General features: G+C 32.8%; 1 protein-coding gene across 6 annotated transcripts; it reads right to left on the minus strand.

Moving 5' to 3' along the window:
* Positions 1-11,780: 11,780 nt before the first annotated feature.
* On the minus strand, positions 11,781-23,139 carry LOC123916029 (ADP-ribosylation factor GTPase-activating protein AGD3-like). 6 transcript variants are annotated; one of them, XM_045967350.1, is made up of 20 exons: positions 22,849-23,132; positions 22,605-22,681; positions 21,665-21,765; positions 21,170-21,240; positions 20,621-20,683; positions 18,482-18,526; positions 18,108-18,173; positions 17,956-18,003; positions 17,778-17,873; positions 17,660-17,701; positions 16,855-17,070; positions 16,576-16,707; positions 16,270-16,491; positions 16,107-16,193; positions 15,695-16,018; positions 14,526-14,671; positions 14,358-14,451; positions 13,529-13,679; positions 13,186-13,435; positions 11,781-12,419 (listed from the first exon to the last, which is right to left on the minus strand). In XM_045967350.1, the coding sequence occupies exons 1-20, from the start codon at positions 22,891-22,893 to the stop codon at positions 12,314-12,316; spliced, it is 2,382 nt and encodes a 793-aa protein (XP_045823306.1). In that variant the 5' UTR covers positions 22,894-23,132; the 3' UTR covers positions 11,781-12,313. The 6 variants fall into 6 exon arrangements, with proteins under 6 accessions (XP_045823306.1, XP_045823309.1, XP_045823307.1 ...); XM_045967351.1 differs by lacking the exon at positions 11,781-12,419 and having other exon boundaries at positions 13,286-13,446; positions 22,849-23,135; XM_045967354.1 differs by lacking the exons at positions 11,781-12,419; positions 14,358-14,451 and having other exon boundaries at positions 13,286-13,435; positions 22,849-23,137.
* Positions 23,140-23,273: the final 134 nt, after the last annotated feature.

Below are 23,273 nucleotides of genomic sequence, written 5' to 3' on the forward strand. Positions count from 1 at the left end.
TCATCATAAACTCACACATACAAAAAAGAGAGTTGGGGTTGAATCACAGTCATGATGTCCGGTTTAACACTTTGGATATTTTTTGCCACTTGTACTAGGACTTGCGGACATATATATAGTGTCAATACTTTAAAGGTTTGTTTATTGAAAAAATTAAAATTATACTCCATCCGTCCAAAAATATAAGAACTAGTTTGACTATTGCAGGTATGCTAACACACAATTTTGATCATTAATATCTTTAATTGTCTATTGTAAAAATTATAAATTTTTTAATATTTTGAAAATACTCATTAAAACAAATCAAACAAGATCTTATATTCTAATATTTATATCTATATATTATTAAAAAAATATGGTCAAAGTAAGATAAGTGAATAATGTCATTTAATCAAAGTAGCTCTTATATTTTGAGACGAAGGGAGTATATATTAAATAGGGGAAATAAAGTGAAATAAAGGAAATAATTGTGAGAGAAATAAAAAATTCCAAACCGAAATAAAATTAGACTTGTGTCAAAGGACATAAGTGATTCTGCAAAGATAAGGAATCAGAGAAAAAAAGAAAGATTAAACAGATATAGAACATATATAAGTCCATTAAGTATGCTGGTAATTAAGATAGTTTAAAATGGCCATGACATGAGGATAAGAAAACAAATTATTTTTTCTCTTGGTTTTGTATATGTTGGGAGGTGTTATAGGTGTGGCAGATTTTTGCATCCAAGTATCATCGTAGTTGTACACTGTTTTGGAGTGACTTTACACATCTTGTGCTACTTTAATTTGCTCTTGATCAATAATATTTTGCTTAAAAAAATCGATTTTTTTTCTTTCTCTTAAGCTGTGTTGTAACATTGCAGCTGTTAATAGATAACTTTTTTACTTTATTTTGTAAATACAACTTAGTTGGTAGTTGCGGATACGTTGATATGCATAAAATATAAGTTCGAATATGAGATTCTTCACATATTTATGTACATCTATCGTCTAAGGTGTGAGTCTAGTAATTAAATTATATGATAAAAAAAGTAGTTTTACTCAAATAGTGGTTAATAGATGAAAAAAAAATTATCCATAAATTTTAACTCAACTAAGCTAAGTATTTTCATCTGAATTTGAATCCAAATCTTCCGGTGATATTTTACGCTTCGCCTATCCAATAAAAAAAAAGAAAAAAAATTTAAAGTGAGAGGACAATATATACCTCATTCACTATCCATGTGCACCAGTCATATATATAGTATTTCTTTTTTAAAGTGTGTATTATTTTAAAATTTAAGTGTTCAAAGGTTCCCAAAGGTTACATTGTAAGTCTAAGGGACATGTTAAGTTTGAATTTTTTTTTTTTTTTTGTATAAAATCTCAAATCATTTTTAATATTTTTTATTGTGTGGCTTCTAGTGCACTCACTTGTGACATTTATAAGTAAATTTCACCTTTTTAAATTCATCGTATAAAATAATGTATTAAATTCTAAATTTTGACATGTCTTTAACTTAAATTTAGATTAAATACATTTTAAATTTTTATTTATATTTAAATCGGGAAGGAGTATAAAGAAATAATGAATGAATAACTAACATTGTGTCACCAATGGAGAGAATAAAATTTCATTTAAACCAATACTTAATAAATTATTTTGTTGATTTAATGAGAGAAATTACTTGACCAAAAACATAAACAATCTACAATAGGCTTGTGAAGTTTTGAAAGAGACGAAAATTGTTGAGATGCAACTACCTATAATGTTGCAGATGTGTTTGAGTTTGATCATATATTTTAGAGTGTCATCCAATGAGTATTTCTATACTAATCATCTTTTGATCTTCATTCATAAATATTCAAATATAAGTCTTAGTTTTTTTTAACGGAGAGGATAAATATTGGTTTTAATAAGGGAGATTCTATGGTACATTCCTTTTTTAGACTGTTTTGGTGCAGTCCTTTTTTTTAACCAATAAAATTCATTTTAATTCTCACATCAGCGCAAGTCTATGGTAAGTCCTTTTTTTAACAAACTTTTATTTATTGCATATGAGTCCCCCATCAAGTAAATATTCATTTACAAATTACAAACAAAAATAATAATTTACCAAGTCTATGATAAGTTAGTACTATTAGTTCTGAAAATTATGGCAGACTTATAACCCGATTGAAATTTGATCAAACCTAATTATATTTGCATCTTTTGTTAATTATATTTTCATATATATGTTGGTACGGCAGCGATCTATTACTCAACAAAATTTCAACTATGATATAATTAAATGGAGCTGGAGTTAATCTATGGTGTTGTTAACACCGTTGTGCTCAGAAAGTCAGCCACTGCAGCTAGCAATACACACAAAAGTATATCTACAGAACCTCATCAAATATAAAAGCAAAATTTAAGAAAATGATTTCAGAAAAAGATGCAGTGCAGGTAGGCTATTCTCAATGTGTTGCAGTTATAAATTGAATGGATTGATCATGTGTGGAAACTAAACCATGGGATTGATCAGGATGTTATGGATTGATCATCACCTACTTTTCTCGGAGACAAAACACCGCACAACTTGACCAAACACAAGAGCAGCTATATCTATTCAAACATATTCCCGGCTCGCAATTGAAAATCAAATTTATATAAAGACAACAAATTATATTCAAAAACAAATTAAACCATAAACCCTAATTCCCAAATTGAAATCAAATTGATTCTTAATAAATAATTACACATAAATATAACAAACATTCCATATAACAAACATTCCAGTTTCGTATTTACCTTAGCAATTGTCTTTTTGATAGACCACACACAAACTTATTTTCCAATCTTGCTGTCGAATGGAGTTCCGTTCGCGAAAACAATGATGAACGCAGATGATGAACAACGAAGTTTCAATTTTAGTGATGATGAGCGCATGTGATGAACAGAGAAGTTTCAATTTTAGTGATTTTGAGACTTAGAGATGAAAGCAGGTGATGATGAACAGAGAAGTTTCAATTTCTTTTCCTTCTTTTTTTTTTTTTTTTTTGATATCGTAGAAAGCCAGGTGACTTTGTTTTTTGTTTTTTTTACAAAAAACAATTTAAATATTGGGATAGTTTTATAACTTTTAATATGTTATGGACTTAGTTGAAATATTATTTGATATAAAGATACATGGTAGGTACCATATAAGTGGTTTGTACCATATAATTTAAAATTAGTCAATACTTCATCCTCATTGGTTAGATTAAGACTGCACCAAAACAGTCCAAATAAGGGGCTGCACCATAGAATTTTCCTTTTAATAATCATGAGGTTTTTGACGAAAACTCGTCTAACGCATGCATCGTTGGTCTTTAGAGGAAGACAACAGCAATGAGGTTATGGGTAATTTGGTAAGTGTACTCGCACTCAAAAGTAATAATTTGGATTCAATTTTACTTTGCCGTTAAAGCTCTAATTTGTTGCTTTGAAGTAACTCGCGTTTGGAGGCTAAATTCACGATTCAGATAATCAAATTTGCAAATATTCAAACATAAAAAAAAATTCCTTCCAATTGCGTTTTGAATATAGACTCATGTTTAGGGACAGTAAACGCAGAACTAAACTAGTGCTAATGCCTTTTATCACCAACTGTTGTTTCCGAGGTTCAAAATTGTTAAAATAATTTTCAGCCACCGAAGAGATTACTGGACTGAGTCGCGGGTGAATACGCTTTCTTTAAGACGTTTCGCGGCACTGCCCAAAATTGTGCAAGGCAGACGATCAACCACGAAGTCTCCAGGATAAAACAGCCCAGTTCTCTACTGATACCGATAAATACTGCACTGTAGATATCGGGCAAGAATTACACCCTCAATTATGATACTTAAACCAGTGCGCTATGGTTTTAAGTTCATTCTAATATGGTGCTATAACCATTCCAATATGGTACTGAGACCATTCTTATATGGTAACTAAGACCATTCAAATCATAGGGTATATGGTTCTATGACCATTCTTAAATTTGAAGGAACTGTGATACTAGGATCACTCTTAAAACATAATAATAATATTAATACTAGTATTACTCAACTTGAATAATATTTAGTATTCTCTGAACAATTATAGGAAGAAAAAAAACTAATCCAATTCTATTTTAATTTGCATAACAAAATAACGAAACCAATTAATGTAGCTAATTCATTCATTCTAGTTTCAATCTTCCAAAAATTAAACTCAACAATGGTACTAGAATTCGGTCCTAACATTGATAATAACTGAGTTGTATTATTCAATACCTGCGTATTCTTAATATTAACAAATTACACCATGAGTCAAATAGAATTAGTGTCATGCTATTAGCCTCCATCCATAAACTAATTACTTGCCCATTTGTTTCAAATAAAATAAATGTAACATACCTTAGCATAGATAGTTCATAGGGCTTCGATAGAGTTATCATCTCGGTGCAAAATATGGAATCATCAGCTTAATTAATCAAGCTAGATGAGGCATGACACGAGTATACAAATAAACTAAGTGTTTGCTATTTGTATCGTAATCCTAATAGCAATAGAGCTTGGAGCGAAGGTTTCTAAACTGTATATTTTGCTTGGCGGCAGCTGAAGTGGTGTTGTCATTTTTATTAGGGTAATCCTCAAATAACACAACACTTTTATATAGCAAAAGAAAATAAATAATGCTTCTTAATAGGAACACATGCTCTGACTTTTTCTATTATCCTTCCTATTATTTAGTAACTCAAGTAAGTTTCTACAACATGAGTCTACTTTCATTATTTTTATTCTCAAAATACAAACTAGTATATAATACATACTAGTATGCTCTAGTACCCGATGTGGGCCATACAAATTTTATTTTTAATTCACACAATATTGTGTTCTTTGTTCCAACAATCCCCCACTTGAATTTAAAAGAAAATTCCAAAATAGCGTAGGACGCTTCTATATATAAGACTGTGCATAAGCAAAGGTGACGCTTGTCTTGAACCTTCACATAGCGAGTAAGAGCCCGATTTAACAAGAGTGACGCTTGTCTTGAACTCTATCTCAGATTTTTCTCAAACCCGCACACAACCTCTCTTAAGGTGTATCTTAAAAGCCCGTGCTTTAATGGCCCTGCACGTGTATCCCGGTTTCATGAACGCTCTAGGAGTTCGCCTCAAAACTCCATAGGAACCGGCCTCAGTTCCACATTCATATAGGTGAGTCTATCTGGAGTACTCCTGAAGCTTGGTACTCCACTCATATTAGAGTATAGATCTCATTAAGAGTTTCTATTATCTCATCCTTTCACATCCGCTTCAGGATTCATGCTTCTTCACTTGCATGATCATTTCCTACCACTCACAACTTGTTGTTTACCCATTGGAACCTAATTCTTGGGATCTCCAGTCTTTTAGGTTGGGTTACCATTATGAGCAATTCATAGGCATTAGTCTCATCTTCTTTGATGTATTATGGACTTCATTTTTAGCTATTCCTTTCGTCAAAGGATCTGCTAAACTTTCATCAGCGTGTATATGACCCATTCTTACAGCTCCTCTAGAGAGTAACTTTTCTCCCTATGCTGTGTTTTCTTCTTATTTGACGTCTCTTACCGTTATAATAACGGTTCTCAATTTATGCAATAGCCGCGGTACTATCACAATGGATCAACACATCTGGTATAGATTATTCCATAAAGGAATCTCAGCTTGCAAGTATCTCAACTATCTTGCTTCTTCATTAGCAGTCGATAATGCTATCTCTTCAGATTCCATAATGGACAGAGCCAATATGGTCAGTTTCTTTGATTTCCAAGATACAGTTTTCTACTATATACTAAATATAGTTGCTAGTTGTTTTGGAATCATATGACAATATATTCCAATCTACATCACTGTATCCTTCAAGTACAACAAGAAATCTCTGCTAATATAATCTGAGATTCATGGTCCTTTTAAGGTATCTCATGAACCTGTCAATAGCATATCAATGCTCATTATTAGGTTTACTAATAAACCTGCACAACAATACCACGCCATATGCAATGTCGGGTCTAATACAATCAGTGGCATACCAAAGGCTGTCAATGATGCTCTCATACTCAATTTGTTTAACACATTCACCAGTGCTCTTAAATAAGTTTACACTTGGATCGTAAGGTGTGCAAGTACGTTTACTTATACTTCTTAAAGATCTTCTCAACATAGTGAGATTGATTTAAAGGAATTCTCATTATGAGTTAATAATCTTAATAACTAAGATTACATCTACCTTTTCGGACTCTTTCTTATCAAAGTTGTTAGACAACAATGATTTCACTCCATTCACAACACGGATGTTTTCTCTAAACATGTAAATCATTTACATAGAGACTTATGATAATGCAAATGCTATTTACTAGTTTATAGTAAATATATTTGTCAGTTTCATTCACTTTTAATTCATTTGATATCATGAAATTGTCAACTTTTCATGACATTTCTTATGGCTTATTAAAGACCATACAAAGTACTATATGACTTATAGACTTTAATTTTCTTGCCACCCACGAGTTACAAAATATTCAGGTTGTTCTAAATAAATTTCTTCTTCCAGTCACGGTAAAAACAAAGGAAAAACAGTTTTGACATCCATTTGGTGTACTATTCAGTTATAAATAGCATCAAAATATTTTAGTACCACTATGGATGTTATTCTTGTGACAGGAGAAAAACTTTTGAAGAAATCTAAATTTTTTTCTTTATCTAAAATCCTTGTCTACAAGGTGAGCCTTGTATTTATCAAAAATTCCATTATGTTTTACATTCTTTTTCAAAATTCATTTACAATCCAGTAATTTGTACTCAGGAGGCAATTCTTTCAAATGTCAAGTCTTATTAGACCATAAAGAATCTATCTTATCTTTTATGGCCTCTTGCCATATATCAGCCTTCAAGGAAGACAACCCTTCTTGAAAGCTAGTTAGATTTTTTTTCTAATGTATAAACTATGTAACAAGGTTCACACTCTTTAGCAACTATTGCTATCTTACCTCTTCGAGGTTCTATAACATCTTGTTCGATGTTCTCATCATTGCTTCTGATCACTGGAGTGTGATCAGTTTCAATACCCCCACTAGTGCCCCCACTATTTCTCAATTTAAGGAGAAATTCATTTTCATAGAAATCAACATAATTTGATTCTATGATCATTTTACCATTTAGGTCATAAAACCTATAGGCTTTACGGTTAATTATATACTCAATGAGTATATCTTCATAGGCTCTACTAGTGAGTTTAACTCTCTTGGTCTATGGAATTTGAACATAGGCCAGATAAACCCAAGTTCTAATATAAGACAAATTTTTTTTTTGAAGAAGCTAAATTAGCCCACCCAAATTGGCGCCAGAGAGAATCGAACCTCAGACCTCAAGAGGAGCACACTCCTAGGTCCCAAGTCAATACCAATGCACCAACCCAAGTGGGTACCTAATATAAGACAAAATTAGATTGTCTTTTCTTCAAAATTCATAAGTTGAAATTTTGTTCTTGTGCTTGGGCACTCTACTTTGCACAAAACAATCAATTAATAAAAATTTCTCACACTAATATAATGAGATGCAACATTGAAATTAAGCATGATTGCAACAATAACTAGCTCGGTAAAGGTTCTATAAATTTTTTAAACTTTACTGTTCATTTCAAAAGAGTAAGGTGCAGTTGTTTCATGATAATTTCATACTCATTGAAAATGTGGGAATCATACTTTTATGCCTCTATCAAAATCATTTGATTTTGTCATTGAATTACTTTTCAATTTCAGTTCCATATAATTGGAACATGTCAAAAACATCACTCACTTTTATTTTTCATAAGATCTATAAAAAATATAACTTGAACAGTCATCAATAAAAGTGATGATTTTTTTCTTCTGTTTCTAATCAAAGTACCATCTAGAGTTTTAATTCACATTGTGCATCCGATTCTTGAATAATTTGTCGGTTGACTTCAGACTTGTGAATTTCTTTCTAGTGTTGTTGTTCAAGACAACAAACACTTCATTTTTCTGATCTTTCTTTCTAGATTCTTCTTCAAAGCGAAGACATGTTATCAGACATTTGAGGGAATATTGTTTTGCCTTTTTATCCTTATTCGGTTGTTATTTTTCAAGTAAAATTGGAATATCTTTCTTCAAAACAATAGCAACTCTGTTGTTATAGCAACTCTGTTGTTATTATAAAAAACATAATTTTTTGTTGCCAATATTTGAAGTGATTTCCTTCAAACCGAAATGGTTTGTTCTAGTTAACAACATCATAATCCGAGCCAGTAATTTCTTCGGTAGACATGGCAGAAAGGAAACGTCTTAAAATTGTTGTTTCCGAGGTTCAAAATTGTTAAAATAATTTTCAGCCACCGAAGAGATTACTGGACTGAGTCGCGGGTGAATACGCTTTCTTTAAGACGTTTCGCGGCACTGCCCAAAATTGTGCAAGGCAGACGATCAACCACGAAGTCTCCAGGATAAAACAGCCCAGTTCTCTACTGATACCGATAAATACTGCACTGTAGATATCGGGCAAGAATTACACCCTCAATTATGATACTTAAACCAGTGCGCTATGGTTTTAAGTTCATTCTAATATGGTGCTATAACCATTCCAATATGGTACTGAGACCATTCTTATATGGTAACTAAGACCATTCAAATCATAGGGTATATGGTTCTATGACCATTCTTAAATTTGAAGGAACTGTGATACTAGGATCACTCTTAAAACATAATAATAATATTAATACTAGTATTACTCAACTTGAATAATATTTAGTATTCTCTGAACAATTATAGGAAGAAAAAAAACTAATCCAATTCTATTTTAATTTGCATAACAAAATAACGAAACCAATTAATGTAGCTAATTCATTCATTCTAGTTTCAATCTTCCAAAAATTAAACTCAACAATGGTACTAGAATTCGGTCCTAACATTGATAATAACTGAGTTGTATTATTCAATACCTGCGTATTCTTAATATTAACAAATTACACCATGAGTCAAATAGAATTAGTGTCATGCTATTAGCCTCCATCCATAAACTAATTACTTGCCCATTTGTTTCAAATAAAATAAATGTAACATACCTTAGCATAGATAGTTCATAGGGCTTCGATAGAGTTATCATCTCGGTGCAAAATATGGAATCATCAGCTTAATTAATCAAGCTAGATGAGGCATGACACGAGTATACAAATAAACTAAGTGTTTGCTATTTGTATCGTAATCCTAATAGCAATAGAGCTTGGAGCGAAGGTTTCTAAACTGTATATTTTGCTTGGCGGCAGCTGAAGTGGTGTTGTCATTTTTATTAGGGTAATCCTCAAATAACACAACACTTTTATATAGCAAAAGAAAATAAATAATGCTTCTTAATAGGAACACATGCTCTGACTTTTTCTATTATCCTTCCTATTATTTAGTAACTCAAGTAAGTTTCTACAACATGAGTCTACTTTCATTATTTTTATTCTCAAAATACAAACTAGTATATAATACATACTAGTATGCTCTAGTACCCGATGTGGGCCATACAAATTTTATTTTTAATTCACACAATATTGTGTTCTTTGTTCCAACACCAACAAATAAAGTTCAAATCTCCTTAAAATAGTTGTGCAATTGTCATTAGCATTTAATATATCATGTGATTAACTTGTAGTTTTCTTCCTAAAAAAAACTTAGTTCGACATTGTGTTGGTCGTTATCTTATTGCAGCGTTATTTTGTTATATTTGTCTTGGTGTGACGTTTGTTTGATTCAGGTTACCATATTGGATTTGATTCGGTGCAGATTCAAACAATGACTTTGACGTTGAAGTGTTGCAGACTCGGATCATGATTATTTCGAGCATTTCAATTTCATCATATTTGTAGGCATTTTAGCCTTGCACGCTATTAACATTGGTACTTTGAGTTTGTTCACATATTCATACTTTTTAGTTTTTAGCGATTTTAAATTATATTATTCGATATATTTTATCAATTTGAACGGATGAATATCATTTTTAATAAAAAAATATATAGTCATTAGTATTTAACAATAATTTTCCTACCTCAATCTTTTGTTATATTTTTTTTGGTACAATCGTTTGTTATATTTTAATCTACTTTAAGCTTATTGAGAAATATGAAAATGTTAGTTTATAAATAATTTTATGAACCGTCAAGGTCGGATTTTTCTTTGAAAAGCCAAAAGAAATTTTATTAATTTCGTGGATAAGTAATGAATTAATTTTGTGTGAGCTTTAATTAAACACGTAACCTGCCCTTACCTAAATTGTAATAGCGACCCATCCCATGTGGCCTTGGCTCAAGATTTTTTTGTTCAGCATGACACTGACATGGTATGCCATGCTCCGGAAGATTAAAATAAATTTAAGGTTTAAGTTTAAATGTAACGTGGTGATTGACGACAGACTTAATAGGAAGGACTACTGTTTGATTTCCACAACTGCAATTGTGAAGGGGCTGTAAGTATAATCACTGTTAAGACTGATCTCCAAATCAGATTAGATCATCCTGTGGAACAGATATTGATTGTAAAAAAAAAAAATTACGAATTTTTATCTATTTATTTTTACTGAATTTAAATTTTTCTAAGTCTTAACCCCCCTACTAAAGAAAATATGATAACATAAAAAAGTTAGCAGCAAATTTCAACTAACTATGGTTACTGGTTAGGATTAAGATATTAATTAAATTAAATACTCAAATGGGTAATTACTAATTAGTCCTACAGAAATGGAATTTTTCATAAAGGGGATAGACTTGTTGTGGGTAATGGGTATGGCTAAAATGGGTCCCACTGGGTGTCACCTATTTGCATTACACCTAATCTAAGTTGTGGGCCCAATCTAGGTGTGCTTCCTTTCTCCTTAGCAATAACAATTTTGACAATCCCTTACCTCCTCCCCCTTGACCCCTAACCTACAGACCAAAACTTCCATTAATAATTTCATTTATTTATTCAATCACCTCTTTTCCCTTTTTATTTTTTGTGGTTGGCTTGCTAATTTTTTTATTTTTAATTATGTTTGCTGGCTAATCTTACTTAAGACGGTGGACACCTAGTTGTACTATGTGTATTAGACGAATAAGCTATCGTGGACACCCTCTTAAAAAAACTTATCATGGTACACAAATATTACTATTTAAATTGTTTTGTCTTTATCAATTTTTTTTTGTTGAATTAAAAATCTTTATCAAAAGTTTTTCTCTTAGTCATGAAATCAAATATTATTTTATGAAACGTGTGACACACATCTTTTGAGGGAACGATAATTTAAGTAGTTTTTTTCATCTCAAAAGATTAATCTTTAACTTATGATTAAGAGATACTTTGAACATCACAGAGTCACTGAATGGAATCCCCCGTTTCTTTCGGAGGTGCTAACCGGTAGTGAGGCAGAGATGACTAAGTTACATTTTGAACATGACCAAATGCGTAGTTCATTCAAATCTCACAATTTTGGAAGAAAAAAAACTAACAACAACAAACATAAAAATGAACTACAAAATATTTATGTAAATATTTTGGAAATTTTATTAAATATTTTAATGTTCATGATCAGATCGAATCAAACTTTTTTTATCAAACTATTTTAAATTAACAACATATACAAATGAAGCTATTATTTTTAAAAGGAGACATTCTTTCCTGGGAACAAAGTTACATTCTTATCTAGGAACAAAATTATAGGCACAAGATTTGGGCACATACACATTACTCAAAAAATTTAAAGAAAAATAAAATAGCCACATAAATTAATATAATTTTAATCATTTTTTATTAATTTTTTTTTCTTCATGTGTGTGTGCTTAACACCTCAAATTTATGATTGTGCCCAATTAAGTAATTCCCCTGATTTTTAAAAGTTATACAAAATGGTGATAACCAAGGCATTTTTACCATGTATTACAAGAATCCATGAAAATTTATAATTATGAATAAAAATAAAATGATTTTCTTGACCAAAAATAAAAAAATAAAAAAATGATTTTCAAGGAGGAGGAACCAACACCTTGTAAAGTAACGACTACATACAGTCCCTTTTTCTTTATCAAAGTACTGTACAGTCATTGTTAACTATGACCATGATCATGGTCCCACAAATATATATAGAGGATGGTGGCTGCAAAATTGAACGCTGTATAGATGGGAAGTCCCATAATCAGCCCATCACATCCTTAAATTAATAATATAGTTGCTATATACATTACAACATGACCCAATAAAACCAACCCCACCAACTTCAGCCCCATTCTTCTCTCCATGCAGGTTGCTAACAACTAACCACTGGTTTTCAGGGACACTGTCATCTTGCCAAGAGAGTGAGAATTTCATTGCCAACACAGCTGGATTCGATTGCAAGCTTAAGAGGAGTGTTGCCTTCTTTATCAGCTAAATGTGGATTGGCCCCCCTGTAAATGATTGACAACTCAGCAAATTTTCCCAAGTATACCAGAAAATATCAAACCATGAAAAAGCGTATGGATAAAATTTCCATGAAATCAGCTCTAGTTTGATATTAAATGCAACATTTATCATGGTGTTGTGATAAAGTAAATTCATGGTTAGAAAAGAAGAAAAGAATAGTGTTCAATCCACCAGTGTTCAGCTTGCTAAAGGATTTAATGAAAGACAAATGCTAACTAGTGCACGTAACTAGTGCACCACGTGCACTAGTTAGCAAGACCCTTAACGATGTGACAATAATGAATTAGAGACACTCTCTCTACTTCCGAAATAAAACAAGGTAAAAATACGTTGAAAAATAGCAGAACCAAATCATCAAAAATAGCAACAGCCAAGTAGAAAAATGGTATAATTATTCACTACTCAATGAACCAGACAGTAGAAATGACAAAAATAGCAGAATAAAATCATCAAAAAATAGTTTTTCAGCATGTCCAAGTTAAGTTTTGGGGCTTATGCTTTTGAGAAAGTTAGATGTACTACTATTCCAATACGTGGAAATGAAGAAAGGAATAGTGTTAAACTAATTTATCACTTTAAGGTGTATTTGGAAAATTTTACAAAGTTCTGCACGTACTCTGTTTAGCATGTATGATAAAATTAAAATTTTGACATCTTCGTCCAGTTTGCCGTGCAAATGCATTATTAACTAATTGATCACATAAGGAGAATTTGGGTATATAATACAATGGTTGAAAGTGTCTACAATACCTCAGAAGAAGCACTTTAGCAGCTGCGGGCTTCCCTCTGGTAATACAGTAATGTAGTGGTGTCCAACTTCTTGAATCACAAGCATTTACATCTGCCCCATGCTGTAGAAGAAGATCCACCATGCCAGCGTCACTTGTTAAGCAAGCCAGGTGAAGCACACTAGAACCATCTTGTATGTCCTCAATCAACTGATTCTCACTTTCAGATGATTTTTTGAAATTAATCAAAGAAGCTATGTTGGAAGAGTTACCTGCACAATACCTAATTATTCTTCGAGGACTTCCTGGCTTTTCAACACCAAAAACTTTTCAGGAGTTCAGATAACTTGGACAAGAAGACATACCAGAAAATGCTTGCTTACTGATGGCATTGACATCCATTTCTGACTTGACAATGTGCTGGTACACTGCCTTCTTGTCATTAGCACAGATGCTTTCCAACATTTGTTGTGCAGGGGTTTTGTCTTTCCGGCAAATAAATATTTTCTCAGCATACTGCAATAAGTATAAACTATTAAGTTCTGACTACAGTGTGTTAAACTTCCATTCATGCTACTACATGCTAGATTAGATAGAAATCATTCATAACTGGAGAAAAGGTAAACTTATCTTAAGTTTAAATAAGAAATAAAAATAAGATAACATACAGTTACCAAATATTCAGTATAGGCATTTATTAATCCCATTATCAAAATGCATTTGGGGTATCAGACACAATTTTTCACTGTAAGAAGAAAAGGGTATGGTGGGCTTAAATGTAGTTAAATAGGCTTGGTTGGGATTTGATTTGAGATCAAGCTGTCCCCAAAGTGATTTGGTACAACTTGAGACCCTAAATGGCCTTAAGTTAAAGAGAATTAAAGCGATAAAAAGAAAACCATAAATTAAATAGTTCATGAGTAATGAGTAAAACTTTTCTTTTTCTATTTTGTACTCATGTAAGTTGTTACAACTCACTCCAGCCCCATATTGCTATCATTCCATTGTTATTTTTACAGTTTCAGCATCTTATTGTAGAGAGCATTCTTCCTCTGCTTTGATAGTTTCTTCAATATAAAGAGTACTATTTCTTCTTCATTTCGCCTATCTGGTTCCTATCAAAAGGATTCAAGCCTCCCCTCATCTTTCTAAACAGGAAATGGCAAAAGAAACATAAAGTTCTCTAAGATTTACCTTTGCGTGAATGAACTTTTCCTTTAATGGATTAGAATCATCATGTTTTGGTTTTCTTGCATGAAATAGGTTGTCTCTATTTTCCTTGGATGAACTACATTGGAAGGTGCTTATAAACATAAGTTAAAAGTCCAAACAGATAATCCCATCAAGTTTTGTGATTCTTACCCAACATGAGTGTCATCATCTTGCAAAGTACTCTCTGAACATAACAGCTCCTCCCAAACTGAGTTTGCAAAATTATTGCCCAGAGACTCGAACATACTTAAGACAGAGTGGTCCCATACTTTCACATCAAGTGTCAGTGATCTTACCTGCCAAAAGTATTCTCCACCTTAGCCTTAGCTACAAAAGTGGAAATTAAAACAAAGGACTTTATTTTGAAGAAAACTTAGAAGCAGTTCCTTAACTGCTGTTCATACTGTTTTCCATTAAAAATACAAAGCAACTGTCAAAAATTATATCACTGAGATGCATTTTAAAACCGTTTTGTTGTATCTGTTTAATGAAAATAACTTTTTCTTTGTGTATAGCTAGCACAGTATTAACAGTGTCAACGACAATGTTTCAAAAAAATTAGAGTTCAAAAAAATAAAACAAAATAATGCAAACCGTTGAAAAAAGGGGAACAAAAAAGAAAAAGAGAAAAGAAAGAAAGCAATGTGTAGACTCTCATTTTATAAATAAATCAATTATTAATCGGAAAAATTGCTAGTAGGACTTGAATATATTGGTCTTATATGACGATCATTAATCAGTTTATTTATTTATTTATTTTACTTTTTGTACTTCCTGCATTGGTACTCATGCAATGATAACTTTATAGTCATACTGCAACATTCGTTCCTCAAACCCTTTCCTGCTAGCCTAATTCCCTGGATATTTTTGCTAGTTTATGTTTACAATTTTCTTTGCATGCTCACATTAAGTTTTGATCGGTTAATTTTAGTCAAATTGTCTTAATATTTTGCAGTGTTGGGACTCGCTAAGCTTAAAGATATAAAATGAGCCAAAATATGGTGTCTAAGACATGAACTTATTGTAAAAAAAAAAAGACATTGAAGAGTAACAACTGTTAGCTAGCAGGTCAGAGGTCCTTTAACCTTGTTTTAGCTTCTTCTTTTTTTTTGGTTTATAACCCTCTGGTTCCTAGGGGAAAGGGCCCCTAGTAGTCCAGAGTTCGGCCGCAAGGTAAGTAAAGTCTGGCCAATAAATTGCTCCACCCAGGAATCGAACCCGGGTTACCTTGTTTTAGCTTTTATTCAGTAAAAGATGACTCGAAATAAACCATCTACAACATTGAAGGCAAAAATTAACGTGTGACCTCAAATACTTACTTTTGATATATGCACCCCAAGATTACGATGAACACCGGAGCATTCAATGCATATAAGGATGCCGAGGTTTAGAGATGCCCAGTCTGGTTCAGGCTTACCACAATCAGCACATTTGTCATTCCCGCTCACCTTTCTAAGAACATCAATAGGTTTTTCATTTTTTATACTGCGTTTTTGCAACTGCATACTTTTAGATAAACGTAAGTGGTTACTTTTGGATCCAGACTTTACGACCTCAGTGCGGTCATCATCTGGAGAACTTTCTAACATATCATTCTTGTCGATTGAGCAAGAGTCACCGTTTTCTGAGTCAGCTGAGGGAGGCTGTAATATAATTATTTTATAATCATAGCAATCAAAATTAGTATGGAGATCAAAAGATGCATTTTAAAAAAATACGTATATTACATACTGATCCTAGGGTCTGGACACTCAACAAGGAGGCAATTACTCCATTTATCTTTTCCATCCACTCCATCTGGTCCACTGCATTTTCTGCCTGATTTGATTTCCTTAGTGTCATATAAGTAATAATAAAGGCCAACTACACATTGATAAATCTAAAGAATAAATACCTGCAATGTATAGCTCTTTGATGGCGAAATTATTCTGAAGCAAAATCTTAAATCTAACTGATCAGCATCAACCTTTATAGTTGATGTCAGCAGATTTACTGTATGACGTGCTACAGATTTTTCATCATGGACACCCCCATGGTAATGAGAAGAAAGCCATCGACTCAGAAACCCAGAACCATTTTCAGCGGCATTCTTTCTTGGAGATGGTTGATCATTGTCCTGAGACAGAATGCTCAGCATTTAATAAGAATGTACATCATCTTATTTCATGTGTTAGAAAGTTGAGTATAGTTGGTGACTTACATATGACACACTCCATGGTTTGCGGTAGTAATACAACATTCCTCGGCTATCAAGAACAAAATACCTTCTTTTCCAGTCACCTCTCAAATTGGAAGATCGCTTTGAAAGATATCCTTGTCGAATGATTTGAACCTAAACTTTGTACACGAGATGAACAAATGAAAATGAACAGGACTCAATATTGTTTTTGCCAGTAACGGGAGTCAAAATTGAAAAGTTGTGAAATTTAATGAAGTACTACATATCCTCAGAGAAAGAGGGAAATGTATTCTAAAATACCTTTCCATTTGCGGCAGATTCCTTTATTACATCTACTACTTCAGGTGATATCCTAGAAAAAGGTTGCACAGAGTCTCCAGTAGGAGAACCATTCGGGCCATTCAAGGACAGCCTACTTTCTTGATAAACCTGTTTCTTGTATTCCTGCATTCTTTTATAAAGTAATATCTGGTCCTTATCGAAACTTTCTTTTGACTGTTGTACATAATCCAAAACCTGCAACATAACTTGCTTAGTCAGATATTTAGGCATTCGATCCCTTACTTCTTAGTAGTTCTTAAAGACCAAGTTAGAAGAAAAATGGTTCCCAAACTTCACAGTTAATAATTCCCACACATAGACCAATATTGTGGCTCGCATGCAAGACTAGGTCTTATAGTTTCTCATTTTAGCCACTACATTGATCATAAATTTTAATTAATGATACAAAAATAATTTCTAAGACAATAAAAAAAGGTGCCTTGTAAGACAGGAAAGAAAATATTCCATTCAGTCAACATATTGAAAATACCAATCAAGGTTTCAAGCAAAAATTTATATTATATGCTTGTCACTGGGATAAACTAGTGGTTTCACATCTGGCTGATGCAACCCATGGTTCAAGGTTTTGAGTTTTGAAGTACGCTACACCAACAATTCCAAACATGTTATACTAACCCAATAGTCAGATGATAGATAAATTAACTACGTTTCAGCTGCATAACCTCATTGGTTTATAATTTTTGAAAAATCAATAGAATATTATATATACTTTTCGGTGAAAGAATTATGTACTATCAAGCAAAAATAGAGCTAAGAGCAAAACCTCGCTAATGAAAGGTTCCATCTCATGTAGTAGCTGATATCCCTGCGAGAGAAAGAATTTCCAGATATAGCATAAGTGCAACACTACATATGGAAAAGAGCCAGTTATGTGAATATACCTGTTGAAAGTATCGAAGATGGGCATCCATAATTCCAGTAACAACCTCTAAAAACTCAAATCTCTTCTTGACCTCAATGTTATTAAGAGAACCAACCTAGATCATGAAATATGTTATGTAGCTAAGACCTAATAATTAATATTTCATTCAGAGCAGATCCTGTTGCAAATTAAAATACCAGACTGAAACGGGCTTCCTCAAACGATGTTCTTGCATTCTTCAATTCCTGGAATGTCTCTACCAAATTAGATTCAAAAGGATCACAGTAACTCAAACAAGCTATTGGATAAACTTAATGAATACAAAATGACAGAAATTTTATGGAAATACCTCTTCTACGACGGTGGCAATATCAATCTTAGTGCTTTTTCTCAGTGACATAAACTTTTCACGTGCCTGCATCACAAAACCCGCATTGCTTGTGTTATGATAAAGAAATATGTGGGTGACCTTTCAGCAGCACTATAAACTTAAGAAATAAGTCACCAATTAATAATTTAAAATGCTAGAACTTTTCCAAAATAGCAAATCCATGAATCGTGTGAGCAGTTGAATATATCACAAAAAAAAAATGTAAGAACATCAAAATCGGTTTCTGATTCAGTAAACAATACAACTTAAACCAAACACGTGTAACAGAACGAAAGCAAATCTATGGATGCAGAGTTCACCACCCTCTGCAATATTTTCACAATGAGAAGTACCTGGTCATATACAAGGGAAGCTTTATCAAAACGCTTACGAGCTTCCTGCAAGCATTGCTTGAAGTGTTAGAAGGGAAAATAAAAGCAATACTACCAGTCATATGAACGCAAAATATGAATACATCAAATTGATATAAAAACTCAGGCTAAACAGGCATCATCTTTAAAACTGAATTTTGTCAACAAAAAAACATTAAAACTGAACAGTGGTAATTTTCACTATGAATAGTCGTATGATATTGATAGTTTCCCCAAAATAATATTAGCTACGTGTTTGAACAGAGAATTGGATATAAAGAAAACAGATAAAATAGCGCACACAAGAACGCAACCGACTGGTATCACGGAGTCTGGCCAATTGTGGCCATATCTTCAACAGCTGAGTGGCTGTTGGAATTTCTTGTAAGTGGGTTTAGGGTTACAAATTACAACTTGAGTTTAAATATTACAGTCCAGTTTACAAGTTTACCCCCAAAGCAAGCTTAACCCTCGCTCAGTTCCCCTTGTTGTGGTTTCAGCTCTACTCGCTTCGCTATGCTTGAGCAACTGCCCACTTATCAGTAAATATGAGCCATACACAACATTATGTTCCTTCACCGATTGTAATGAGTGCTTAGGATTAAAATTAGAAACAAAATGAGACTGTAGACCACCTGAGGTATCTTTTAGGAAAAGATTGTCATAATGAAATTTTGGAAGTACTTAATCTAGATGTTCCTTTACTTATAATTATAAGTTATAACTAAGTGTTTCAAGCTATTAGGGCAATAAGAAATCTTAATCGTAAAGTTATTAATGGAATTAGCTTAAGTCCTGGCATGGACACTGTCTTGGACATACACTAGAAGTTGAGGAACTGCTAGTATACCACATTAACACGTTTTCACCAAAAGATATTGGATTGCGCTGTAAGTACGTGGAACATTCTTTGGTTGCTGGGCTATAGTATTACCCTCCTTTAATTAATTTTGTTGAAAGTTTATGATAGTGATCTAATCATGTTTATGTCTTTAAATTTCTAAATATGACCTGAGCTATGAACTTTTAGCTAAATATTCTACTTTATAAACTTGTTTTACTATTGTTTAGAGAAGAGAACGGGATAATTGCACCCATTGATTGAGACTCGAGAAATGAATGGGAAATTTTCATCTATTATGGCTCCCCCACCTAATGGACTAGTCATCTGGGTTGACCTCTCCTCATGAGCCTAAGTCATAATGAATACGTGCTTTCATTGAGAGTTGGGGTACCAACTATTGTAGAAAAGATTATTTAATCTCAACTTAGGAGGTTCAGGCATGTGCAGAGAGACCCGTACAGTGTAGATTACATATTAAGGAGAGTATATCAGACAGAGAAGCGTAATCATTAGAGGTAGAGGAAGATCAAGAAAAACTATAGGTGAAACTATGAAGAAAGATTTAGAGTCAATGATTTGGTTATTAACATGATTTATATAGAAAATTATTACGTCGTTTGATCTATGCAGCCGACTCCACCTAGTGAAATAAGGCTTGGTTGTTGTTGCACTTAATAAAATAACAATATCAAAGTCTTATCTCACTGGGTAAATTCAATTGCATGGACCAAACAACATAATTCCCTATCATGTGTTTATTTTAGAGTTGTGTGTTTACCTCTAAATCTCTCTTAATGGTTTGACCTATAGTTTTTCATTGTTGCCCGTAACTGTCAATGTCATCAAGCTATTTGTATGAAATTGAGTGTATGGTGTGGGCTGCACATATCATGCTCTCTGTATTATCTATATTACAAAAGAATGAGTTAAATTATTTGTTTATACTCTTTTCCACATGCTTACATGCTCATAAATTCATTGATTATTTAAGGAGTTATCTATACCATTCTAATAGCAGAACTGAATATATGTGATATACCACATTATGTTAAATTCAATTGAAAAAAAGATGTCCAATACCAAGAGTTGTACAACAACAACTTGAGAGAGGAAGGGAAGAATCAAATTTCTTTATCACTACTTTACTTAAATATATTCACTATAGAATCTACTAGAGCTAGGCAATATCATAAAGTATGACATCTTAAAAGTACACAGGCTTTGTGTATAAGAACAAACACTGGTAGTATAAACATTAAAAACATCTAGAAGTATACCTTGACTTCATTGATGTCAATATTGACAATTTGTAGTAACCGGTCATCAATCATGTGCTCTACCTAAGAAGCCATATTAAGTATAGTCAGCATAATTAGAACAATTGCCTCTAATTTACTGAGTGGAAAAATCACAACCAGCATCAATTGACAAATTAAACTCCCCTAGAATCTCAAGGTTTATAAGTTAAAATGGTGGATAGCCACCAGTTTCACCAATGTTTAAGTGTTTTTCTTATTATCACTGGTTAAAATTAAAAAAAAAATCTACAAACAAAACTGCACTAGAACATAGGCAACACAAAGACACTATTTAGCAAGTAATAAATTTATATGCGCCCATTTTATCACAATTTGTTAATTGCTATTCTTTGTCAAGGAATAAGTACAGCAAACAGGAACGTGTTTAGAAACAACAAGATGGTTTAAGTGTCAAAAAGGAATTGCAATAGTAGAACTTTCATCACGTAAAATATAAAATCAACCATTAACGAAATAATACACTGCTGAAAAACAAGAAAGACAATGATAGCAAGAGTTAAACATTACCTGCGACCTAAGAAGTTCCTTGTATGTACTGATTTCTCTCAAAGCAATGGTAAATTTGTTCATTACAGGTCCTGGGAATACCCAAAACAAAATTTATCAAAATCAACAGCAAAGATAAAGTTGTATTTAATGGACTTAATGCAGTATTATGTATATTCAAAGGAAGCACCAAGGTTGAAGAAAAGCACATGCAAAGAGTAAACAAATAAAACATGCTTTATATCTGAAGCAATTTCACCCATATTTCCAGGGGATTTTGGAAGCTTATTTGATTGCTTTAAAGTATTCTGCACAGCATCGGATAAACCTCCAGCAACAATGTCCAGTTATACCCATCCTAGTTTTCATGTCAATTCAAGCCTTACATAGCCGGTGATTATCTTCATACAAGAATCTTTCCAGTTATTGCTTCTTACCAAACATAGGAGAATGAAAGTCATTATTATTATTTTATGAGACAGGGCAGTCGGTGGGGGAGCGAACTACATGGCTTACCTCCCAAAGCAACGAAATGAGGATCATTATGCCCTCCTCCAAAACTTTCAAGGGAGCTTACAAATGCGATCTCTCCATCATAAGCCTCTCCAAGCCCTTCCCTAAAAATTGTCAAAAGTACCAGGCATATGAGAAATCTTAAGAACAAAAAGACTTTGGTTATTTAATTTACCATAGTGATCAAATTCAAAGGTAATCCTTGGTTCATGATACTAAATGTTCTGGTATTTGCAATGTGTGTGGGTCGTATCATGATGAACATTTTTCCCCATAAGAGTCTTACATAGTGCACACACAAAAACTAGCTTTCTTCCTCTACTCCTATTCTGTTTTTTTTATATAAGTTGTTAACTCAAGACCTTGTGCACCCAACCCTGTTCAAATATTTTTTTCTCTTACATGCGCTTTTACATCCACTTTGGTAAAACCATGAAGCAATTAGTACATAGAGAAACTTTTCAGTTACTTGGCACATTCATAAAAGTTTGCATTTCACTCAAGACACACTTTCTTGCTTGTTTTTGTCACTTTGGTCAAGAATCAATCCACGAACAAGAATCACCGTGTTGTTTATAATCATTCAACAAATGACATGTTATGCAATTCCAACAATATACTTTAAAATTGTTTTTTAGTTATATACTATGAAGAATCGACTCAACCCGGACATAGACACCAAACACAACACTAATATTGACAAATTTTAATTGAGAAAATTGGAGTAATTGAATGTAACTATATGGTGAGCATCGAACCCACTTGGGTTGGTCTGGTGGTATTGGTTTGGGACCTGAGAGTGTGCTCCTCCTTAAGGTCTCTCAGGTTCGATATCTTATATGCAACTAAACTAACCAAGTAAGTAATTAATCGTATATATAAAAAGTGTAACAGTGGAAAATTGAAATTAGGAATGAAATGAAAATGATGAATTAAAACGTACGTATACTTTCGACATCCTTTGTAGAACTTGGTGCTTCTAAGGCGTAATGATTCAGCACTTTCCTCCAAGCATTGGAGCTGCATCCACAACCAATTCATTCATGATTTTAAAAATGAAACAACTTAACTAATTAATTTTCCACAATGAATAGAAATTAGAATATATAGAATCATAGATAGAAAAATAGAATGAATGAAGATGAAATTGATAAGAAGGAAAGAGAAGAAAGATCGGAAAGAATTACCTGTTGACGGAACATAGGAGTGTCATCGAGATTTGTGAAATGCATTTTGGAATAAGTTTAAAGAAAATCAAAATTATGATTATTCTTCTTCTTCAGAAGAGAAAGGAATCGCTATATGTATGTAAGTAACGGTTGCAGAGAGAGAGAGAGAATGTTGAATGAATGTTATTGGTATTTGTTTTGGAAGGAGTTGGGAATGAAGAAAGACGAGACGGTTAGCGCTGATTGCGATATTTCATGTCCATCGCTCTCGCACACACTAATTTTTACCCGCCTTTTCCCTTTCTCTCTCCAAAACAACCAACGTGTCCTTTTCATTTTTTATTTTATTTTTCATATCAAGTCCTTATCATTTCAATATTTATGTTTTTTCAGAAATTGGACCCTCACCTGCCCTATTCAGCCATATCCATCTTCTTGTTTAT

This window comes from Trifolium pratense, linkage group LG3, assembly GCF_020283565.1.
Source record: "Trifolium pratense cultivar HEN17-A07 linkage group LG3, ARS_RC_1.1, whole genome shotgun sequence".
Taxonomy (NCBI): Eukaryota; Viridiplantae; Streptophyta; class Magnoliopsida; order Fabales; family Fabaceae; genus Trifolium; species Trifolium pratense.

Bases quoted from the DNA above. Each gene is read 5' to 3' on its own strand.
- LOC123916029 (XM_045967350.1), bottom strand. From the start codon at position 22,893: ATGCATTTCACAAATCTCGATGACACTCCTATGTTCCGTCAACAG. The intron at 18,527-20,620 runs GTATACTTCTAG...CAATGCTTGCAG, and splicing joins TTGACATCAATGAAGTCAAG to GAAGCTCGTAAGCGTTTTGA. The intron at 17,702-17,777 runs GTATATTCACAT...TTTCTCTCGCAG, and splicing joins ATCTTCGATACTTTCAACAG to GGATATCAGCTACTACATGA.